Genomic DNA, 22,840 nt, shown 5'->3' with positions numbered 1-22,840 from the left:
TCATTAATTCCAAGAAAAATAAAGTGGCAGAGGAAATGAGTTCACTACTTGATTCAATATTTAACAATCCATGCAGGTATAATAATGTAAACCCTGGACAGCGATTCATCAAAAATGATGCAGTTCCTGGGAAGGGAGAGAGTGAACAGCGTGGTCCAAGTCCCCGGTCTGGGAAGTCCAAAGGCAGTAGGTAGAAATCATAGATGAATGAGCACAAGAGTCAATCCAGAAAGTCAGGCGGAGAGGGGCAAGCAGCGGGATAAGCACTGCTGCTTACTTACAAGCTTACCCAAGGACTCTTCCAAATTACGTACACGCCATCTTCATAGTTTCAAAGATGAAATAAGTCCCACGTGTTTCTCCTCTCTCTGAATGGATCCCTTATTGGGGAACACAAATCGTAACGTAGTTGTGACTCTAGAGCCTGCTCTAATGCTGCCTTTCACCCACTCACCTCCTCGGGGCAGCCCGACAGCCCCACGTTCCTGCCCAGCCCCTGCCACTGGCCGGGCGGCAGCTGGGGGAGAAGCATTCTTCCACTCAATTACGGTTTGTAGCCACTGTCTATGTTCCCAGTGAAGTAGGGTCTTTTTGCTTTTTACTTGTTCAACTTCTTATTCAGTGAAGCATTAAGCCTTTTTACTGTAAATCTAAACTGTTAACTAAAAAAAAAAAAAAGACAGAAAAAAGGTAGAAGGAAGGGGGGAAGGAGAGAGGGAAAATCATATTTTTAGAACTCTATCTACAAATCACATTGAATATTTTAACAACTAATGAAATTGAAATAAAAAAAATTTAAAACAAAAACGTGGAGGGGTACAGGTATCCGCACTTTTGTTCTTCAGGTGGGAGACAGGGTGGCAGGGGTGGGGAGTGGGAGGAGTCATGGTAGCTTTAGTTGGGGAGTAATCCTGGGAACAGAGACTGGATGAGAAAGGCCAGCAATCCCGAGGCAGGCTTAGGCACAGCAGCAGCAGCCCTGAGTGGCTCTTCTGTGAGAGCAGAGCACGCAGAGGATGGCCAACACCTGGTACTGAAAGCGGCGGGCTGTGCAGAGCCATGGCCACCGGAGCCTGAAGGATCCACCTATCATTCTAAGCTCTGTTGTTAAAATGACCAGTGTTAAACTTACATAACAAACTTGTACTTCCTTTTCTCTCCCTCAAACCCTTTGAGTGCTCTGTTTGAGTGACAGTTCCAAAGGAAAAGTCTAATTACAGGGAGCTACTTACTTGGAACGCCCAAATCCTGAGACAGGAGATTTTACCCTGCCCCTCACACTGTGCTCACTGCGATCCACTAACTCATTTGGCTCATCTCTCCCTGCGAGCTTACCTTACCGGAGTGGTTCTGAGACAAACCTCTGACAAGGAACTGCCTGGTTGTAGGGCATCCCCTAAATTTTCCTGAAGTTCAGTTCAAAACCATTATAGCTCCACCTTAGTGCCCCCACCAACTGTCTCTGCTGTTCCACATTTTGACCACATTTGGCACAATGGTCTCTCAAAGGCTACCTCCTTCAGGAAATCTTCTTGGGCTACTCTCACCAAGATGTGCACTCCATCAATTCACTCAATCACCCTTCATGTATGTGACAGTCTCACTCCACATGACTGCTAAGCCTGCCACGTTACCGTCTTTACTGCAACCGATTCACTACTCGGTATGATAAAGGAGACAGCGGGGATTCACAAACATTTTTTAAAAATAATTTTATAAACAGATTCTTATATAAAGAAGAAGCTTATACACAGCACCCAATTACCAACAAGGTGGGCCCTGTCACTCTGCACTTGGAAAACAGAAGACAGGAAAAATGATCCCATTTTGTTCTTCACTTTCTCCATCTATGCAGTCAATTTTTCAAGCAGAATTTCTACTCCTTTGCTGGCATTTTTGTTTTTTTCCAACGTGGGAATCAGGCTTTTCAACCCAGCTCGGACTTTGCCTGCAACTTCTTGGTCAGAGCTCTGGAGAAGGCTGAAGAGAGGAAAAAACCCAGAAATTGAATTTCATAAAAATCTCTAGATATCTGCAAATGCCACCCAGATCCACTGCAGGAAAGAATGTTCACTTTAAGACAAATCTTGTAAATACGTTCTCACTCAACGGATAAACAACGAGAGTCAGAAGTCTATATTCTAAAACCACATAAAAATATTCTATTGGAGCCGGCAAGGTGGCACATAGCAGTTTAAGTTATCACCTTCAAGGCTGGCATCTTATATGGGCACGGGTTCAATTCCTGTCTGCTCCACTTCTGATCCAGCTCCTTGCTAATGGCCTAGGAAAACAGCGGATGGCCCAAGTGCTTAAGGCTCCTATACCCATGTGGGAGACCAGCACTACTGGCATAAAGCAATCATCTAAGAAAAGCTCACTGGGTAGCTGAACTAATCCGAGTGAATGGGTACACAGAGGGGCAAGGTAAATGGTGAGAGCTGCACCCTACAGCTCTAATATCTAATGGAGGTTGAAGAGCTTTACCTTGGCACCTTACACACTGGGTTTAAAGTTTGTCTCTGCAATTCAACAACTCCACAAGCCTCAAGAGCATGTTATTTAAATTCCCTAAGACTTGGTTTCCTGATTTGCACAATGGAAGTAATGACAGAACTTGTTTTTTTGAGGCTCAAATGATCATATATCCAGAGTATCTAGCCAGAGCCTGACGGTAATAAGGACTCAATAAATGTCAGCCACTGGACAAAATAACATCAGCCTCTGCTTTCTGAGAGCTTGCCAGAGGGCTCTGTCCCTACCAGTGAATGGAACCTGGAGGCTGGGGGAACAGCAGGCCCAATTCCCTTTAAACCGGGCAAGGCAATAGGCACTGGGCCGCAGAACACCAGGTCTGAATTTCCTGTTCTCCCCCACTTCTTCAGGGTCATACATAAATGTTCACCCCTGAAACACATTCTAGAAAGAAATCACTTGGCAATTTCTAAAGTGTCTGCTTTGAATAACATCTATCATGCCCATAAAAAGGAAGCTAAACTACCAGCACAAAGCAGCACTGTACTGTTTAGGGAAGACAGCAGCAAAGACAGCTTGCCATCTGCAAAGCTGGAAATCTGAAGTGAAGCACCCTTTGAATGGATGTGTGTGACTCACTGGGGGTTTTATTTTCATACACCGTGGCTAAACACACAGTCATATAATGCCTAATAGTAATGCAAGTTAATAGAGTGGGCATGTGTCACACCTTGAGCATTTTATAGTATAAACTCATTTAGTTTCTCTCATTTTTTTTTAAGGATTATTATTAAACTTTTTTATAAGCAAGAAAATCAGGGCTCAGGGAAGTGGAATGACTGTTTCCAAGGCTATCCAGTAGGGTGGCGTGGAAACTGAGACAGTGTGCCTCAGTGCTAGAGATTCCTTTCGCCCAAGTTCTCTGCAGCCACCATACAAGGCTGGTTTTCTCTTTTCATCCAAAACACTTTCACACTTACTGTAAAAAGATTGAGCACAAAATCCAAAAAAATAAAACGAACAAACCCAAAACACATGAGTTGTAAGTAAAATATAAACAAGCAGCAAACTTTCACCAAAAAAATTAAGTGAATTACATTATGCAAAAAGCAAACAAAAATGATTACTGTAACAACTTCTTTATAGCTCCAACTTCCATTCAGAACCTCAATTATATCACGTGTGCCTGTCCCAATTCTATGTAGTACTCCACAGGGACCCTACACTACCCTTCTTATGTTTAAAACCCACCCAAATGGGGCTCTGATTGATGAGCAACCTTTTTCAATTAATTTCATGGCATTGCTGAAATTTCTAGTTAATTGAGTGTAATAAAAGAATGCATCAGTAGGTGTTAACACTTCAAATGCCTGCTAAAGAAACTAACAAAAAATCTCATTCTTCAGCTAATGGATTCTGGCAGTTCAACATCTATTAGAAAATTAACTGATTTTAATGAGAAATGCTGTAAATTATCTAACACATCCATTTATTTAGAGATACTGATATACCTGAAGAAATGAATGCTCTTTTGTGGGTCTGTTTTTAAGTTTCTACTGGAGGAACATTTAACACACCACTTTATAAACAATACAGATTAAACTGCCAGTGAAATACTGTGGGAAAATCAAACTAGGATTGGTAGCTGACTTTCCAAACCTTGGTGACACAGCAGGGGTAGAATCAACCATGATTACTTCAAACTAACATACAAATCTTTTTTTTTTTTTTTTAAGTGTTCTTAACAGAAGGGTGTCAGCTGTGCACAGTATGTGTGGAAATTTCAATGACTTGAAAATTAAAAATTTAGCATTACTAACTCCAAAGAACAACGTGCAAGATGGGCTTTAAAATCCACACACTACCAGTTTTCTCTCATTTTAAGATAAAAACAATCAATTACCACATTGACTTCAGTAGCAAATGCTTTTCCTATCTTTTTAGAACTGATGAGAATACCGAATGGAAATTACATGTAAAGTTAGGCAGGATTTAACCAACTTTGTCACAGTTTTCATAGGGACAGGACTTATTAATTAAAAAGAATACAATTATGTTTTGGTCAAAACTGTATCTGTAGTGAAACCACATGAAAGCACAACCTAAAAAAAACCCCTAAGGACCGACCCAAAGGGCTCCATTTGCTTTCTGACATTGGTATGCCTGTTAGACCGCAGTGACCGCGAGGAACAGAGTGAGAAAGGAGCACGGACACAGCGTGTCTTCTGAATGCATGACCAGGCCCTGTACAGAGAAAGCCACACACTACACGCACCTGGAAAGGATTATGGCACCTCGATTGACACTGGCCCACGACTTCAGGTTCTTAACACCAACATGCTCTATCAGTGCTTTTGCAAAGCAACCTGTAAAATGCACAGACACTTCATGAACATCACTTCCCAAGACTTAAACTCTGAGTCTCCAGCTCCATTGTCTTAAATCTGCAAAAATGTTCTCATAAAAACCTAATGAAAGAGTTCTTACTCAAACCCCTTAATGCTAAAAATTCCAAAGTAGGTTTATACAATGTATTTTTTTTTTTTTTTGACAGGCAGATTAGACAGTGAGAGAGAGAGACAGAGAGAAAGGTCTTCCTTTTTGGCATTGGTTCCCTCTCCAATGGCCGCTGTGGCTGGTGCACTGCGACCGGCATACCACGCTGATCCAAAGCCAGGAGCCAGGTGCTTCTCCTGGTCTCCCATGCGGGTGCAGGGCCCAAGGACTTGGGCCATCCTCCTCTGCACTCCCTGGCCACAGCAGAGAGCTGGCCTGGAAGAGGGGCAACTGGGATAGAATCCAGCGCCCAGACTGGGACTAGAACCCAGTGTGCTGGCGCTGCAAGGTGGAGGATTAGCCTATTGAGCCACGGCGCCGGCCTACAATGTATTTTTAATACAGCCACTTCTTGGAATTCTGATCTAAATCCTAAGCTACGATGAGCAGTAATTACTCAGGAAAAACAATGAATTCTTGTAAAACGCTCCCTTGATCATGTCTGCATGTCTTTCCAACAGTGAATGATTTAACCTGACCAGAAAGTTGTCTAGGAAGTAAATGTTTGTTTGGTGGAATCAGAGGTGCCGAGAACACAGCTGGTGCTGAAGAACAACAGTTCTGCCTCACACATGGTCATTCTCTAACGCTTGAGCATCAAAACTACCATTCAACTTCTGTTACTCTAGTACTTCCAATTCTCAAGGTTGTATTATCGTACTCATGGTCTCATCCCAATTTAACTATCTCTTAGATAAAGATAAAGGAGAAATTCTGATGGCTAGAATTTAGTGCAGATGGACGTAAGGATAACCTACTTGCAGGCAAGCACCTTGCTTAGGTAGCATGCATCTGCTAAAGGGAGAGAGAGACCAACAACTGAGGTAGTCTATGTTTTCCAAAAGTGGCTGTATTATCTATTTTGTGCACTCTTCTAGAATACTGCCTCTTTCCAATCCAGAGGTGCAATCTATATCTTCTCTTGAAAATGCGTAGGCTCTGTGACTGATTTGTGCCAGAGAATATGGTTAAAGTGACATTAAGTAACTTCTGAGGCTAAATCACAATGTATGATGCATCTGCTTTCTTCTCTTGGGATGCTCAATCTCTCTGTTTTTAAAAGATTTATGCTATTTGAAAAGCATAGTTACAGAGAGTGAGCGAGAGACAGAGAGAGATCTTTTACCCAAATGGCCACAACAGTTACGGTTGGTAAGGTGGATGCCAGGAGCTTCATCTGGGTCTCTCAAGTGGGTGGCAGAGGCCCAAGTACTGGGTTATCGCCGCTACTTTCCCAGACCCATCAGCAGGGAGCTAGATGGGAAGTGGAGCAGCTGCCCATATGGGATGCTGAAATTGCAGGTGGTGGCTTAACCTGCTGCGCCACAAGGCTGGCCCCAGGATGTTCACTCTTAGAAACAAATCACCATATTGTGAGGATGCCCAAGTGGCTTAAGGAAAAGGAAGTGAGGCAGCGGGCTAGGACATGCCCACCATGTGAGTGTGCTGCTGTAAAAGCAGATGCTGCAATCCCAAAATGAGCAGACCTAGAAGGCTCCAGTGAGAGCAGAGGCAAGTCCCACCCTGATTGGATGACTACTCTTTTGCAAAGTATGAAGCTTTGAAGTAGCATGTGACACAGGAACAGATAATCAAAACAGACAAACCCTCATTTGGTGCTACATGAAAATGACAAACACATCAGGCTCCAACAGGAGTTATTTTAGCACTGTCAGTACATTTTAATTAGGAAGGAGAAAAATTACTAGAAAATTCTTTGGACTTTAAATGTAAGCCAGACAACGTTTTGGCCTCAACTCATATATAACCATTTTTTTCTGAATAATGAAAAAGGTGTTGGATAATTTTTCTTCACTATTTATTATAAGCTTTCTCTTTCACAAAAAAAGCTAATGTGAAAAATAGCCCTCAGCACCTTTTTTACTGCTATCCTGAACGTCTCCACAGGTATTAGAATTGCAGCATGCTTCAAGACACAAATTTAGGCCGGCGCCGTGGCTTAACAGGCTAATCCTCCACCTTGCGGCGCTGGCACACCGGGTTCTAGTCCCGGTTGGGGTGCCGGATTCTATCCCGGTTGCCCCTCTTCCAGGCCAGCTCTCTGCTATGGCCCGGGAAGGCAGTGGAGGATGGCCCAAGTGCTTAGGCCCTGCACCCGCATGGGAGACCAGGAGAAGCACCTGGCTCCCGGCTTCGGATCAGTGAGATGCGCTGGCCGCAGCAGCCATTGCAGGGTGAACCAATGCCAAAAAGGAAGACCTTTCTCTCTATCTCTCTCTCTCACTATCCACTCTGCCTGTCAAAAAAAAAAAAAAAAAAAAAAAAAAGACACAAATTTATAATCTGCCACCTTTTCCAGATGGTGAGAGAAAAGCCCAAACTGTTTGAACTCAGTGGAGGGAATCTCTTCAGGGGTTTAACACTAGACAGAGTCAGAATTTAGCAAGAGAATCGTCTGGTTAAAGCCAGGACTGAAAGAATGGAATGCAGCTTTTCAAGGAGACAAAAGATGCTGTCCTCCTCATGAGAACAGAGTTTCTACAGAGCAGCTGTAAGGCTGGCAAAACCCAGAGAGCCCCAAGCACCGGCTTGCTCTCCGGTCACATTCGACCCAGTGCCAAATAATGAAGCACTCGTCCCAAATTCTGCTATGCTTGCCTCAAATCCAGAAATACCAGGCCTTGCGACTGGAGTCATGGCATTAACAAGTGGGGCTCTCTGCCCCACCCCTCATCCTCCAGGAACAGCATGGCATTTTAGGGCAATGACCACACCCACGCAGAAGTCTGAAGTAGCAGAGCAGGGAAGAGAGAGAAAAAAGAGAGGTGGGGAAGAGAAAAAATTAATAAGATTCTTGGACACAATTTTTAGAGGGAAAAGCTGTATCTGCAACCACTACATCATTTCTTACATGCAGCATTCGTGAGCACTGGACATACCAAACCCTGAACTTTAGTGGCCAGAGCACAGTTCCGGAAGGCCAGCAATTACTGAAGTTCTACTGCATAAGACAGAGGAAGAGTTGTTTCACAGCCTACCTTCTCTTCCACTTTCTTTCATCTTCCTGTCTTGCTCTATCAACCACTTCAGAACCAGATGTCCTGCAGGATGTTCTGCAACATGAAGCTGTGAGGAGTCAAGAACATGTTCATTTTAAAAGCTGGCTTTCACACATGCCTCGACCCACGATTCATTCTATATTACCACATACAGAAAAGGGCTCAGCCAAAATTAAAGTTCCGCAGAGCCTAAGAGCTCTTTACCTAGAATGCCCATCATACTGGTAGGGACAAGTGCCACTGCAGTCCCCAGCCGGGCCTCAAGATGGTCCCATGGGGCAATGTACCTAGGGCACAGCACGTCAGGCTCCGCTGCATGAGGCCTAGTTTGAACTGCACCCCCAGAATGCTCATTTTGAAATCACGGCAACTACTTAGACTGCAGCAGCAGTTCTGCGGCACAACTGAATGAAAGCCAGAACACCAGAGCAGAAACGTGAAAACCGAATGCTGAATGATGTTTAAATCCGTGACTACATAACAGGCGTTACGTGAGGAGCAGGCCAGGGCTCTCTTCCTCCTTTTTAAGGGCCAGGGCAACTGTCCCCACAGGGCCGAGAGGCACTCCCTGCTGAGTACAAGCGAAAATGCTCAGTAGGGATTCATCTTTCCCACGTACTCCTATGATGTGCTCTAGGAGGGCAGAGACCCGGGCTGGACCAGGGCCACTGCTCTTTCCCAATTCCATGTGTCAGAAGCAGCCAGGGCACTCAATGCTTGGCATCATTTTCTCCAGAAAGAAATACTTGTCCTTAGCAAACACTCCCAATTGCTGGGCTTTGACCCAGATGGATAGGGGAATCAGAAGTGAATACAGGGGCCGGCACTGTGGCACAGCAGGTTAACAGCCTGGTCTGAAGCACCGACATCCCAGATGGGCGCCGGTTCAAGACCTGGCTGCTCCACTTCCAATCCAGCTCTCTGCTATGGCCTGGGAAAGCAGCAGAAGATGGCCAAGTCCTTGGGCCCCTGCACCCATGTGGGAGACCCAGAAGAAGCTCCTGGCTCCTGGCTTCAGATCGGCGCAGCTCCGGCCATTGTGGCCAATTGAGGAGTGAACCATCGGATGGAAGACCCCCCCAATCTGTGCCTCTCCTCTCTCTGTGTAACTCTGCCTTTAAATAAATAAATAAACCTTAAAAAAAAAAAAAAAAAGAAGAAGGGAATCCAGTGTAACCCTGCTGTGGAAGACTCTTGGGCGCCTGCTTAATAAACATGTCCTTCCCCAGCTCTCCCCCCTGCAGCAGCCCCTCGTGTGCATTTTCTAAAGGGCTCTCTCCGGCGTGTTCATCGCCAGCAGGCCTGGTAAGCCTGAAGCCGGTATGTGACTCAGTTCTGACAAACAAACGTCAGGCAAGCCTGTCCGGGGGTTCTCCTAGGTAAAGGAGGAAAAGCCCCACACTCTTGTTTTCTCCCTCCTGCTCGGACCCAGGTGTGGTGGTCTGAGCTGACGCTGCAACAGAGAGCCTGCGATCAGATGCAAGCACATAGCAACCAACGGCAGCAGAGCAAGCACAGAGCCGGCCCGGGAGGCGGCGTCTGTGAGGCCTGCCCCGCGTGCGGTGCTCTGCGCCACTCTACTCCTGACTGTGGTAATGAACGTCTGATGAGGCCATGAGCTGTTCTGATGTTTGTGGCCACTGCCATCCACAGTGACAGAAGTCCAGAATTTGGATAAAAATTCAGATCCCCCTCACATCCTAACCAGGCTCCCATCAGTTCCCATTACAGCCCAAACAAAGCTACTACAACGATTCCCTTGTTGTCTGGTTAACACCCTGCTTGCATGCCACTATTCAACGCACCGAGCACTGCCAGGACAGAGACCCTGTCGTTTCATCTTTGAATACTTTTACAAGCACTCAGTAAGGAGTTATTATAATTTTTAAAAGTTTCAATTATATTTTTGAAAGGCAGAGTGAGAGAGAAGGAGAAACAGAATGAAACCTGCCATCTGCTGCTATACTCCCCACGTGGCTGCAACAGCCGGGCCAGGATCAGGCCAAACCCAGGAGCCAGGAACTCAGGCAAGGCCTCCCACTTGGGTGGCAGGAACGATCACCTGCTGCCTCCTGGGGGCATTTCCAGCAAGCAGGAAGTGGAGGTGGGAATCGACCTCAGGCACCCTGAGAGATGCAGACGTCACAAGTGGTGGCTTAACCCTTGTGCCAGTGCCCACCCCGACACGTCTGATTAATGAATGAAAGGAATGCAACCTGAACAGATCCTTCCATATCCCGAACCTGTAATATGAGGGATAATGAGGAGTGGGGATTCCAAAAATCAAGTAAGATAAAGGCTATTGTGAGATGAAGTGAAAGCAGAGGTCACTGCATCAGAAAACAGCCTTCCCACAACCATCTGTCAGGAGTTACAACCTCGTCCAAAACGAAGGTCCTGTGTGGTCTGGACTCTTCCCTTCACTCAGTGACTTCCAACTCCCTGAACTTTCTGTTCTCAAACATGCCTGGCTCCCTCCTTCCTCAAGCTGTTCCTTTAGCCCAGAACCTTCTACCGTTTTTCACTGAGCCACTATTAAAGGTCTCAGCTTAGCTTTTACTGCTTATGGGAAGCTTCCTGGCAATCAGCGGGCTTTTATATATTCTGACACAATCCCACAGAACCTGTAGTTTTCCTTCATAGATCTTATCTTAATACTAACTTAATTATTTGTGTAAATATTTTTTTTGGAAACATGTGTTGGCCTCTGTCTAGCACTTTTCAAGGGCACAGTCAGTTGAATTTAAGAAGGTAGAAGAACATGAGTCCCAGTGCCGGCATTGTGGCGCAGCAGGTAAAGCCACCACCTGCCACACTGGAATCCCATACGGTACCACGTCAAGTCCCTGCTGCTCCACTTCTAATCCAGCTCCCTGCTAATGCACATGAGAAAGCAGTGGATGACAGCCCAAGTGCTTGGGCCCTTCACCCATATTTGAGACCCAGAAGAAGCCCCTGGCTCCTAGCTTTGGTCAGCCCAGCCCTAGCCAGTGTAGCCACTTCGGGAGTGAAGCAGCAGATGGAAGATGTCTCTCGCTGTAAAAGCGCCTTTCAAATATAAAAATAAATCTTCACAGCAAATTGACAATAGAAATTAAGGGTACAGAATATGCTGGAAAAGGCAGCCTAGAGTCAACCATGGATAAGACAGTAAGAGGATTTTGTCATTACTCTGTAAGTAATGTGGAGTCGTGGCAAGTTTTTGAGAAAGGCAAGTGTTGCAAGGGCTCTGTTTTGATTTCAGAAACTTCCACCTGCACTTGTTCTAAGAGACAAGCTCGGAGTTCCTGCGGTGCTGTTCTCCCTGACGGCAGTTTCCGCACCGTGGCTGCCTGCCTGAGAGCCGATCATTACCTCTCCGCCGCTGCCACCAGGATGCAGGGGTGCCGCTGCCAGGGTGGCAATGGCAGCCATGGCGGGCTGAACGTCCCCAGTGGCAGATCCGAGAATGCTGGACACTAACACACACGCAGACTTATCTAGCACCAACTCCTGGGCGTGGCCTTGCAGGTAGCTTAGCAAAGCTGGAGAAATGGACTCTAAGAGCTCACGTCGGCGGATCTCTGTATCTTTCTTACTGTCAGAAAATAGAAAAAGAGGAATTTGGGTAAAATAAATGGCAAAGGAAATGTGGTGATCCTATTACCACATAAACTTCTCTAAGTGCTTATCACTACCTTTCCCACCTTCTACGTTGATAGCCTATTTTAAAGCATGCAGAGGGGCTGGTGCTGTGGCGCAGTGGGTAAAGCTGCTGCCTGCAGTGGCGGCATCCCATTTGGGTGCCAATATGAGTCCCGGCTGCTCCACTTCCGATCGAGCTCTCTGTCATGGCCTGGGAAAGCAGAAGATGTCTCAAGTCCTTGGGCCCTTGTACCCGCGTGGGAGACCCGGAAGAAGCTCCTGGATCCTGGCTTCAGATCGGCACAACTCCAGCTGCTGTGGCCAACTGGGGAGTGAACCAGTGGATGGAAAACCTCTGTCTCTCTCTGCCTCTGCCTCTCTCTAACTCTGCCTTTCAAATAAATAAATAAATCTTTAAAAAAAAAAAAATAAAGCATGCAGGTGCTCAGTGATTTGAGGGTTTGTTCTATTTGTCATTTCTGTGTCTCCAAGAGCTGAACAGTGCCTGGGACAGAACAACCACTCATAAATGAAACCTGGCTCATGTAATAATAATAATAATAATAATAATAATAATAATAACAACAATATTCATATTATATATGTTCAAATGAAACAAAATATTGCACAGGACAACACACACTTAGATTATTTTATGCACCCTACTCTCTGCACTCAAATGCTCTGCATATATGTGAATAAAGTAAAATAAAACACTGCACTCCTCAGTGTCTACTATGTGCCAAGTGCTCAGAGGTAATCTTTTGGCACGACATTTTTATTTCGCTTTCAAGATGAAAACTTTAAGAAGCTGTCAAAGCTATAGGCTTAAAAATGGAATTCATGGGGCCAGTGCTGTGGCATAATTGGTTAAGCTGCTGCCTGCAGTGCCAGCATCCCTATGGGTACAGATTCAAGTCCTGGCTACTCTACTTCTGATACAGCTCACTGCTAACGTGCCTGGAAAAGCAGTGGAGGACAGCCCAAGAACTTGGGCTCCTTGGCAGGTGCTGCGGCTCAATAGGCTAATCCTCCGCCTGCGGCACGGACACACTGGGTTCTAGTCCCAGTCGGGGCACCGGATTCTGTCCCAATTGCCCCTCTTCCAGGCCAGCTCTCTGCTGTGGCCCGGGAATGCAGTGGAGGATGGCCCAAGTCCTTGGGCCCTGCACCCCATGGGAGACCAGGAGAAGCACCTGGCTCCTGCCTTCGGATCAGCGCGGTGCGCCGGCCGCACCGCGCTGGCCGCGGCGGCCATTGGAAGGTGAACCAACGTCAAAGGAAGACCTTTCTCTCTCTCTCTCTCTCTCACCTTCCACTCTGCCTGTCAAAAAAACAAAAAAACAGGCCGGCGCCGCGGCTTACTAGGCTAATCCTCCGCCTTGCGGCGCCAGCACACCGGGTTCTAGTCCCGGTCAGGGCACCGATCCTGTCCCGGTTGCCCCTCTTCCAGGCCAGCTCTCTGCTATGGCCCGGGAATGCAGTGGAGGATGGGCCAAGTCCTTGGGCCCTGCACCCCATGGGAGACCAGGAGAGGCACCTGGCTCCTGCCATGGGATCAGCGCGGTGCGCCGGCCGCAGCGCATCCTACCGCGACGGCCATTGGAGGGTGAACCGACAGCAAAGGGAAGACCTTTCTCTCTGTCTCTCTCTCACTGTCCACTCTGCCTGTCAAAAAACAACAACAACAAAAAACAAAAACTTGGGCTCCTGTACCCATGTGGGAGTTCTGGAGGAAGCTCCATGCTCCTGGCTTTTGTTTGGCCCAGCCCCAGCTGTTGCAGCCATTTGGGGAGTGAACCAGAGGATGGAAGATATCTTTCTCTTTGTCTCTCCCTCTCTCTATAACTCTACCTTCCAAATAAACAAGAATAATTTAAAAAAAAAAAATGGGATTTACCTCTTGAGAAATTTTATAGAGAGGTGTGCATCTTTGAGTGGACCTGTGGAGGCTGGGCTACTCAGCATTAATGAAGAACTGAAGTAGAGGAATGAAGGAGTAAAGCCATTCTACTTGCTATTTTTTTTTTTTGACAGGCAGAATGGACAGTGAGAGACAGAGAGAAAAGGTCTTCCTTTGCCATTGGTTCACCCTCCAATGGCTGCTGCGGATGGCGCACCGCACTGATCCGAAGCCAGGAGCCAGGAGCCAGGTGCTTCTCCTGGTCTCCCATGGGGTGCAGGGCCCAAGCACTTGGGTCATCTTCCACTGCACTCCCGGGCCACAGCAGAGAGCTGGCCTGGAAGAGGGGCAACTGGGACAGAATCCGGTACCCCGACCAGGACTAGCACCCGGTGTGCCGGCGCAGCAGGCAGATGATTAGTCTATTGAGCCACGGCGCCGGCCTCTACTTGCTATTACCTGTGTGCATTTCCATCTCCTTTCTGCAGAACTTCGATGATTTCTCGTACTGTATGGGCAGGATCTCTTGGGCTTAGTAAATACAACAGGACCTTTCTTCCATATTTGTCATTTACGATGCTAGGCAAGGAACTGATGATCTCCTACAAAATTACAAAACAACAACAACTTAATATCTACATTCTTATAATAGACTTGGGAAGTAAGTGGTAAAGAAGTTTGCAATGTGCTCCACTTGTTATATAATCCCAGGCTTCCTCCATTTTTTGCACAAAAGTGTATGTGCTTTTGATAGTAAGAGTAGTTAACACGTGCTACTCTCCAGGGTATTTAATGGAAAATGTGGAGCTAGTTCTGCATTGTTGCATTGAAGCACAGAGACGCCCACTTGGAATGCAGGATCCATTCTCTACTGTGACTGGCATTACTGATAGTTCTTAGGCCACTGTATTTTGGGACGCGGCTTGCTGGGGTCAGTGAGTAGACACAGTTCAGCAGCAGCTGCACTCACATGCAACATCAGCATAGATAAAGAACGTTGCTATCAGACCTGCCCTGCTACGATATATGTGATGGAGATAAAGAAATTTCATTTAAGAAAACAAGTGGGTAAAGGCTTTTAGAGTTGGTGGCTTATTCATGGCGAATGAATGCTGTTCTTACTACTGTGCTGAGCAACAAATGCAGAGGGGAAGGGCAAGCAGACCCGGAGGGCCTCCACTGAGCAGTGACACAGGGCACTGACGACCTTTTCAGGCAACACCCCAAGGACAGGAATCTCCTTCACTAGTGGTTCAGACTGAAGTGACAAAACCAGTGCTGGCCCACCCCAACTGAGCTCCTGTGTAAACTTACTGATGTTTTCAAAGACAGAAACACCACTGCACTTTACTCCTAATAAAGAACACACAGAAAAAAACCAGTCATTAGCTTGCATTTCCCCACTCGGACAGTTCTATTTCTCCTAAGAAAACCTAAGAATATTCACATGCATGTGTAGTTCCAGCACCACAGATGGTTTCCAGGGGCAGGGGCCACACAAAGAACTCAGCCCAACTCATTAGGTTTGCGATGATGCTTCCAGCAGGGGAGAGAAAAGTGATTTGCCCAGAGGATGTATAATATCAGTGGCAGGGCTGTGCCTAGTCCTGGGCCTCACTACAAATCTAGTTTCTTTGGAAGAACACACGACTTCCTCTTAAGAAAGGAATTCTCTGTAGGATGATGTATTCAGCTTTGCTTTTCTCAAAAGCTTAGGGCAGTTACCAACTTCAGAACAAGGTACCAAGCTAAAATTTAAGGCAGTAAAATTCATGATTCTACAGCTGACAGTGTAACTCCACATACCACATTTGTTTGTAATAGTCCCAAGCTTGCCTTACATTTTTGCACAAAAGCATTTATGCTTTTTGACAGCAAGAGTAGCTAACACGTTAAGTGCTTAATTTGAGCCCAATGCTGCCGAGAGCTGACCGTCTATCCTGTTAAATACTCTTCACTCCATGGTGCCCTGTTCCCATGACTCCACCTCCACTAAGTTCTCCCAACTGCTTCTGAAGAAGTTTAAAGTCAAAGGATAAAGATCAACACACAAAACACTGAAGTTCCCAGAAAACCAATCTAACCACCTCAAAATGGGCTTATAATTTCAATCATCTGGAGGAAACGGACTTAAAATTTCGGTAATGAAAGGGAAGACAGAAAAAACATCTATAGAATTCTTTACAGGATAGTGAGTTCTTCCATAATTTCAAAATAAAAGATCATAAAGTGGACTCGATATGAGCAAGTTTTGGATCACGAAGCGTTTGGGCCCCAAAGAGGGTACTTTTGAGTGTCTCCAGGTCACTTTTTTTTTTTTTTTGACAGGCAGAAGACAGTGAGAGACAGAGAGAAAGGCCGTCCTTTTCCGTTGGTTCACCCCCCAATGGCCGCTGTGGATGGCACACTGCGGCTGGTGCACCGTGCTGATCCGAAGCCAGAAGCCAGGAGCCAGGTGCTTCTCCTGGTCTCCCATGCAGGTGCAGGGCCCAAGGACTTGGGCCATCCTCCACTGCACTCCCGGGCCACAACATAGGGCTGGCCTGGAAGAGGAGCAACCGGGACAGAATCCGGCGCCTGAACAGGACTAGAACCCAGTGTGCTGGTGCTGCAGGCGGAGGATTGGCCTATTGAGCCGCGGTGCTGGCCCAGGGCACCTTTCTTTAGGTACCCTGTTTGGAACTTTCTCCAACTCACAGAAGAAGACAGATGCTTTAATTTGTTGTTTAATCTGTTAATTTGATGAGACAAAAGGGTGAGAAGGACATAGGCTGGCCCCATTCTAAAATAACATGCCTGATGGTCCTTAGTTTAGCTTTGAGGAGTATGCCAGGAGCCAACTATCACAACCACTCTGTATTTTAAAATTGAACATTTTTTTCTCTGTATAAGAAAAGGTAGGAAGCATGTAGCTAGCAACATATTCCTCAATGTCCTGAACTTTCTCTGTGGGTTCCACACTGAGCGCTTGCACAGAAATGGCTTTGTAGCATGCTAAACTGGTACTTCAAGATACACACTGAACTTAAGCATAAATACTACTAAAGGGCCACTTCCCAAATATCTTGCACTTTACTGCCTTTTGGTTTGTAATCAAGAATTTGGAATCTACACTAATGCTGAATTAAAGTTTTTTTTTTTTTTTAGGACAATATTAGTAAACAATTTTGTGAACCTCAAAAATATTTACTTCAAAATTTAAGATTTAATTTCCCATTCCCACCTCACCCTTGTTCTTTCCAGTTTTGCCCTATCATGTAAAAATATATGTCTTCAAATAAACAAACCAAACAGTACCTAAGTGTGGTTATAGATGGACTACAAATCCATTTTACTTTAACCCGGATTAAAACCATGTTTTTAGATCCCTGCCCAGAGGAGACTACGGATTACCAGCAACGAGTCTAAGTAAGTAAGAGACAGCTGTGGTGCAGCTCTTTTTGTGGTGAATTTGGTCTCTGGACTCCTCAAGTCAAGCTAAGGAGGCTCTGGCAAATCCTTTAACCTCCTTGCACATATGAGTCCAAATTTTTAATTTATTTTTTTAAAGATTTATTTATTTATTTGAAAGAGTTACACAGAGACAGGAAAGGCAGAGAGAGAGAGAGAGGTCTTCCATCTGGTGGTTCACTCTCAATTGGTTGCAAAATGTGTGCCGATCCGAAGCCAGGAGCCAGGAGCTTCCTCCAGGTCTCCCAAATGGGTGCAGGGGCCCAAGCTTGGGCCATCTTCTACTGCTTTCCCAGGCCATAGCAGAGAGCTGAATTGGAAGTGGAGCAGCCAGGTCTCGAACCGGCACCCATCTGGGATGCCAGCGCTTAAGGCCAGGGCGTTAACCCACTGCGCCACAGTGCCAGCCCCTGTGTCCTCATTTTTAAAAGGAAACAGTACACCTTTTGGATCCAGGAGCTATTACCAAGAACAAATCAGAAAATTTACACTCCAGGCTAAAAACCGCTATAAAGTAATTGTTTTCAATTACAGAGACACTTCTCAAGATAGAGCATCCTTAACATAACAACAATTAACCCATTTGAAGACTGTGGCTTAGTTTACCTCTGACAGGAACTAATTTAGAGAAAATCACAAATGAATAGATCGCAAAGACCAAGACTACACCAACTGAGAGGAGGCAGAGAACAGATCTGGCTTGAAGATCACAGAACATTCACTCGGGAACTGACCAGAACTTGGTCTTGATAGGAAACTAGCAGTGATTATCAGGCCAACACTCCAATTTGACATTTCAGGAGACTCACTCCCTCTGAAGAGAATGTTTAAACACTATTTTTTCTTGGCTCTTTTTTAAAGCACTGTATAATGTAATGAGTTTTGTAGTGGCTGGGTGAGAAATACATGGTCATGTGATTCTATATAAACATCTTGTATGATTAGCATATTTGACGATTCAGCAATTCTAAGTGAATGCCTATAAGAAACTCTTATTGTGTGCACAAGGAGACAGAAATAAGAATGATTAATTATTTGAAATAGCAAATATTAGTAAGAATTTAGAAAGTTTCTGAAATTGTAAACTATCTAAATACCACAAGGAAAGTAGAAAAACAAATTCAAATTGCAGTATATTTATAAGGTAGTCTACTGTTTGACCTCAAACAATGAATCAATGATTTAGAACAGGAGTGGGCAAGCTATGTCCCATGGATAAAACCTAGCCTGCAGCTTATTATTGGACATTCTCCAAGTCAGGAATGGTTTTCATAGGTCAAAGGCTTGTTAAAAGGCGAAAAACAAGACAAAGTGTATATGACAGAGATCACATATGACCCAAAGGACCTGAGATAATTACTATCTGGCCCTTTACAAAAAAGGCTTGCCAGCCCAATGATGAACATCAGAAGGTGTCAAAAATGCAAGCTGCACAAAAATACATATAAGATAGCTTTTATTTACAATTTATAAATATACAGAATCATATTATATATGCTCTACATATAGTGGACAGTGGACATAGGAACTATGTACGCACAATAAATGCCCAATTCACTACAGTAGATAGGATTGGGGTAAATACACAAAGGGCCTGAACTGTACTTGTCAGATTTTACTTCTTTATGTCAGAAGGCGAGAGACTGACTGCTCACTACACAAGCTGAAGTGTATTTTGAATACATTTTAAGATATGCATCCAAATTTATTCACCCTCAAACAGCAACTGGCTAGTCCTTGTTTTTTCTTCAGGATCACTGCTGTCAAACTAGCTGTATCCTGTCAATGACTTCAGGGTGAAATGGATCAAATTTTCTAAGTATATTTATATTGGAAGTAAAGTATGTATGAAATTATTTGTATTCATTAAGAAAGGCAAAGGGTTCAGCTGACCAGGCTCTGATTTCAACTTGAGATTCTGGGAAGTCTGCATATCCTGAACACAGTGTTTTACTTGCAGTATTCAACTTTCCTATCTAGTTTTTAAAAGCTTTATTTATTTATTTAAAAGGTGGTGTGACAGATAGAGAGGGAAAGACAGAAAGAGGTATTTTCCATCTGCTGGTTCCTCCCCAAAAGCTTGCAAACAGCCAGGGCTGGGCCAGGCTAAAGTCAGGAAGAAGAAATTCCAAGTGGGTTTCCCACATGTGTGGCAGGAGCCCAAGTGCTTGGGCCATCACCCACTGCCTACCAGGTACATCATAGGAAGCTGGATCTGAAGCAGACAGTAGCCAGGATTCATACCAGGCACTCCAACACATGTCGCTGGTATTCCAAGCAGCAGCTTTGCCCGCTACACCACAACACCCATTTTTTGGTAAGGTATTATATTTAAAAGCACTACATGCTGCAACAAGTTTTTGTGGTGATGGGTGGGAAATACGCAAGACAGGCTAGCATGCCAGAGTTTTATCACTAGCTACATAGTTGAATGATCTAAGAATCTGTTGGGCATTTGGCAGTTAGAGACAACAGATCCACAAGTAAAGCTATTTCGGAAAGTTGCCCCCAGTTAGAGAAACTAATCAGGAAGATGGGTTAAATAAAACCCAACTGCTAAGCACAAGTAAAGAAAACTGTTTCAATGGATATTTTATGTGGGGTGAATTTCTGGAAAGAATTAACCTAGTAGACAACACTGGCAAATCCTAAATGAAGTTTGGTTTCTCGCGAAATCCATTTGGAACAGTTATGCAAATTTTAGTCCTCAGGAAAATATTAAACAAAAGCCAACTTTCAATAGCCCAGTCTGTTTCCATTTCTGTGAAACAACTTATTCATTAGCCAATTCTATGGCTTCACATCTCTGTCACAGGAATGAAAAACAATCATTATTGATTGGAGTCAAAGGCTAATAAAGTCACAAGGAATATGTCAAAACACTCAGTTTGTGACAAGAAAGTCTTGCCAACTTGTTTCTTCCCACAATCCTATCCCAAAGAGAGTCACCACTCTTGAAATAGTCAAGTCCAAAGTTGGAAAATGACAGCAAGGGCATGAGAAATTCACACATACTGGGATCTACAGCTGGCATCTAACAAAATAACCTTCCCTTTCCCGAGCTGATAGCACTTTTTTTTACCCTACCCAGCTCTACTGGTCCAGAGAGGCCACAGGACCACCGCCTGACAACAAAAAGTAAATTCTTTCTAAACCATCCATGCACTTTCCCTTGTTTATGATGTAAAAGCACCTCTGTCACTAAGATTTCTCCAAAGACGTGTGTCAAACAGAAATGTCTGTAATTTTCACATGAATAATAACCATTTATACAGATTAGGTGGTTTTCAAAACTGAAGTCTGGCTACTGCTACCAATATTTCAGTTTCTTATTCCCACTCTTGTAACCTCCACCAAATACCACATGTACATTAAAAGAAAACGGAGAGAAGAGAGAAAGGGGGCAGTCACTGCAGCCCGAAGGAAAGAGAAAAAGCTCAGAATGTAACTTACTCTATAGTAATTTTACCAAGAGGACAACACACCTTTCTGCATTCAAGTAATACCATTTTATTCTCATTGTACCAGGCCAGAAAAAAACTGCTGAAATGTAAAAAGCAAGCCAGTATTTTGATCTTAGTAATAACTTTTAATCTAATTCTACAAAAGCTTTCATGAAAGCTCCAATAAACATCACAACTGAGTGAGTGCTCTGAGTTTTTTTTGTATTTTCTGTATCAGCTCAACCTCACACAGATGTATGGATAAACTGAGTTAACTATGCAGCAGTAGTTTTCTCTATAGGGAGAAAGAGTTTAAAAGGCCATGGATAGCCTCTGCCCATACATGAGATTCTGAATAACTGAAGATTTTCTACATAAACTAATTACTGGCCAAATCTCAACAAGGCTTTGCTGATTTTTCATTTTTTTAGTATCTCATACCATCTAAAATCCAGGTTATCTTAATCCAAAATTAGTGTTAAGATTGATTTACTCAGTCTTTTAAATATTTAAAATGGTGTTAATAAATCAATGCACAAGCATATCATTTATACAGGAATAGAGCAAGCCTTTAAAATCAGACTTGAGACAACTAAAAAGTAACAGAAAATACTGGTATAAAGCCACTGAAAATTATTACACACACATGTGAGAAAAAAATGATATATTCATAACTGATGAATTGATGTAACTTAATTCAAGACAATCAGAATTACTTACTGATATGATTATCTGTTTCACCAGCTTAGTATCGTCAATGCAATCAAATGCTGCCAGTAAAACCAAATGTGAGTATTGGCCCTGTAAAAAGTGAAAGCCAGTAAAGGTTAAAAAGAAATACATAGATTTTTTTTTCCCTCTTATTCAATGCATAGAATCGCTGTGTAAAGGTTACCACCACTGTCTACTTGTCTGATACAGGGTAAACAAGATGAATAAGATACAATACCTGTCCAAACAGGTATCCTATTAATGAAAAGCTACTTGAAAATTAACTCATGAAAATTGAAGTGATAAGATTAAGTGGGGAAAAAAACTATACATATATAATACATAAATCATGAAAAAATATAAAGTCAGACATAACTGAACACATCCTCCATACCTAATACATACATACAGAACATCCTGTAAGGCTAAATACTACAATGCAATAGTCATGTCTGAGTTAAAGGATCATAAATGATTTTTCATTTCCTTTTGTATATACTGTTCAACTTCTTTAAAATGATTCTAAATAATTAGAATAAACATAAACTAGAAAAGTATACTTATATTGAATAATACAGAAACATCTTTGCTTTTTTGATATCCTGGGTGATGATATCCTATGTTTTCCTCTTAATTTTGAAGGAGACTTATTTTATAATAGCTAACATTCACTCAGAACCAGGTACAATGAATATGAACTGAAAACTGTAGTTCAGATTTCAATGAGAAACAATGATGAGATTGCTAATTATATGGTCAAAAGACAAACTGTAGAGAAATAACAAAGGTATAACATCCCTGCTAGAGAGTTCAACAAACAACTAAAAATGTACAAAGAACATAAAGAGTCAGTCAGTAAACAGAAAAGTACAATGTTTTCAAATGCATGGAATAATGCTGTAAGAAATCATTAAGTGCGATAATTAAAGCAACAAAATACCATTTTCTATGTGTACGATAAAAAAAATGGAAAAAATTTTGCTAATAACAAATTTGTCAATGCTTTGGATACAAATAGGCACATATTTATGCTGGTGAGTAAATAAAATGGTTGAACCTCTTTAATTCTAGCTATACAAATTCACCCTACAAACATGCTTCCACATAAGGATAAAGACTTATCCATAGGATATTCACTGCAGTACCAATTTAAAAAGCATGACCAAGAACAAAATACCTCAGGATGAACACAACAGAAGCTGGTACAGAATTAAATGTAAGGGAAAAAAAAGACAATTTCACAGTATTTGGAGACTTTAACAGTGCTTCCCTTTACAACTGATAGAACTAGAAAACAATACAGAAATCAATAAAAACATTGTTGACCTGACCAACACTATCAACTACCTTCATCTTACTGACATTTATAGAAAGCCATACCAACAAAACCACAATATACTCATTCCAAGATACTAAGATAAACCATAAGCTAAGCAAGTCTCAACAAAGTAAATCAACTAAGCTAGTTCATCTTCTTTCTGTAGAGGTAACTCTTGGACACTAAAGAGAGTTCCAGCTGCTCTGCTTCCAGTCCAGTTCCCTGCTAAACAGCCTGAGTAGGCAGCGGAAGATAGTCCAAGTACCTGGGTTCCTGCCAACCACAGGGTAGACCCAAATGGAGTTCCTGGCTCCTGGCTTCCACCTGGCCCAACCCTTGC

The 22,840-nt window shown here is 43.6% G+C and overlaps 1 protein-coding gene across 1 annotated transcript in view; it reads right to left on the bottom strand.

Moving 5' to 3' along the window:
* Nucleotides 1-1,726: 1,726 nt before the first annotated feature.
* Nucleotides 1,727-22,840, bottom strand: part of PUM3 (pumilio RNA binding family member 3) — a 44,330-nt gene continuing 23,216 nt past the window's right edge. The window contains exons 13-18 of the mRNA XM_062207057.1: nucleotides 21,192-21,272; nucleotides 14,038-14,180; nucleotides 11,406-11,628; nucleotides 8,031-8,118; nucleotides 4,751-4,841; nucleotides 1,727-1,980 (exon numbers count right to left, since the gene is read on the bottom strand). Of these exons, the coding sequence (XP_062063041.1) occupies nucleotides 1,848-1,980; nucleotides 4,751-4,841; nucleotides 8,031-8,118; nucleotides 11,406-11,628; nucleotides 14,038-14,180; nucleotides 21,192-21,272 (759 nt within the window). The 3' untranslated portion in view covers nucleotides 1,727-1,847. The remainder of the gene's footprint in view (nucleotides 1,981-4,750; nucleotides 4,842-8,030; nucleotides 8,119-11,405; nucleotides 11,629-14,037; nucleotides 14,181-21,191; nucleotides 21,273-22,840) is intronic.

Source organism: Lepus europaeus, chromosome 12 (genome assembly GCF_033115175.1).
Source record: "Lepus europaeus isolate LE1 chromosome 12, mLepTim1.pri, whole genome shotgun sequence".
In the NCBI taxonomy this organism is placed as follows: domain Eukaryota; kingdom Metazoa; phylum Chordata; class Mammalia; order Lagomorpha; family Leporidae; genus Lepus; species Lepus europaeus.
This window is presented reverse-complemented; position numbering and strand designations above follow the sequence as displayed.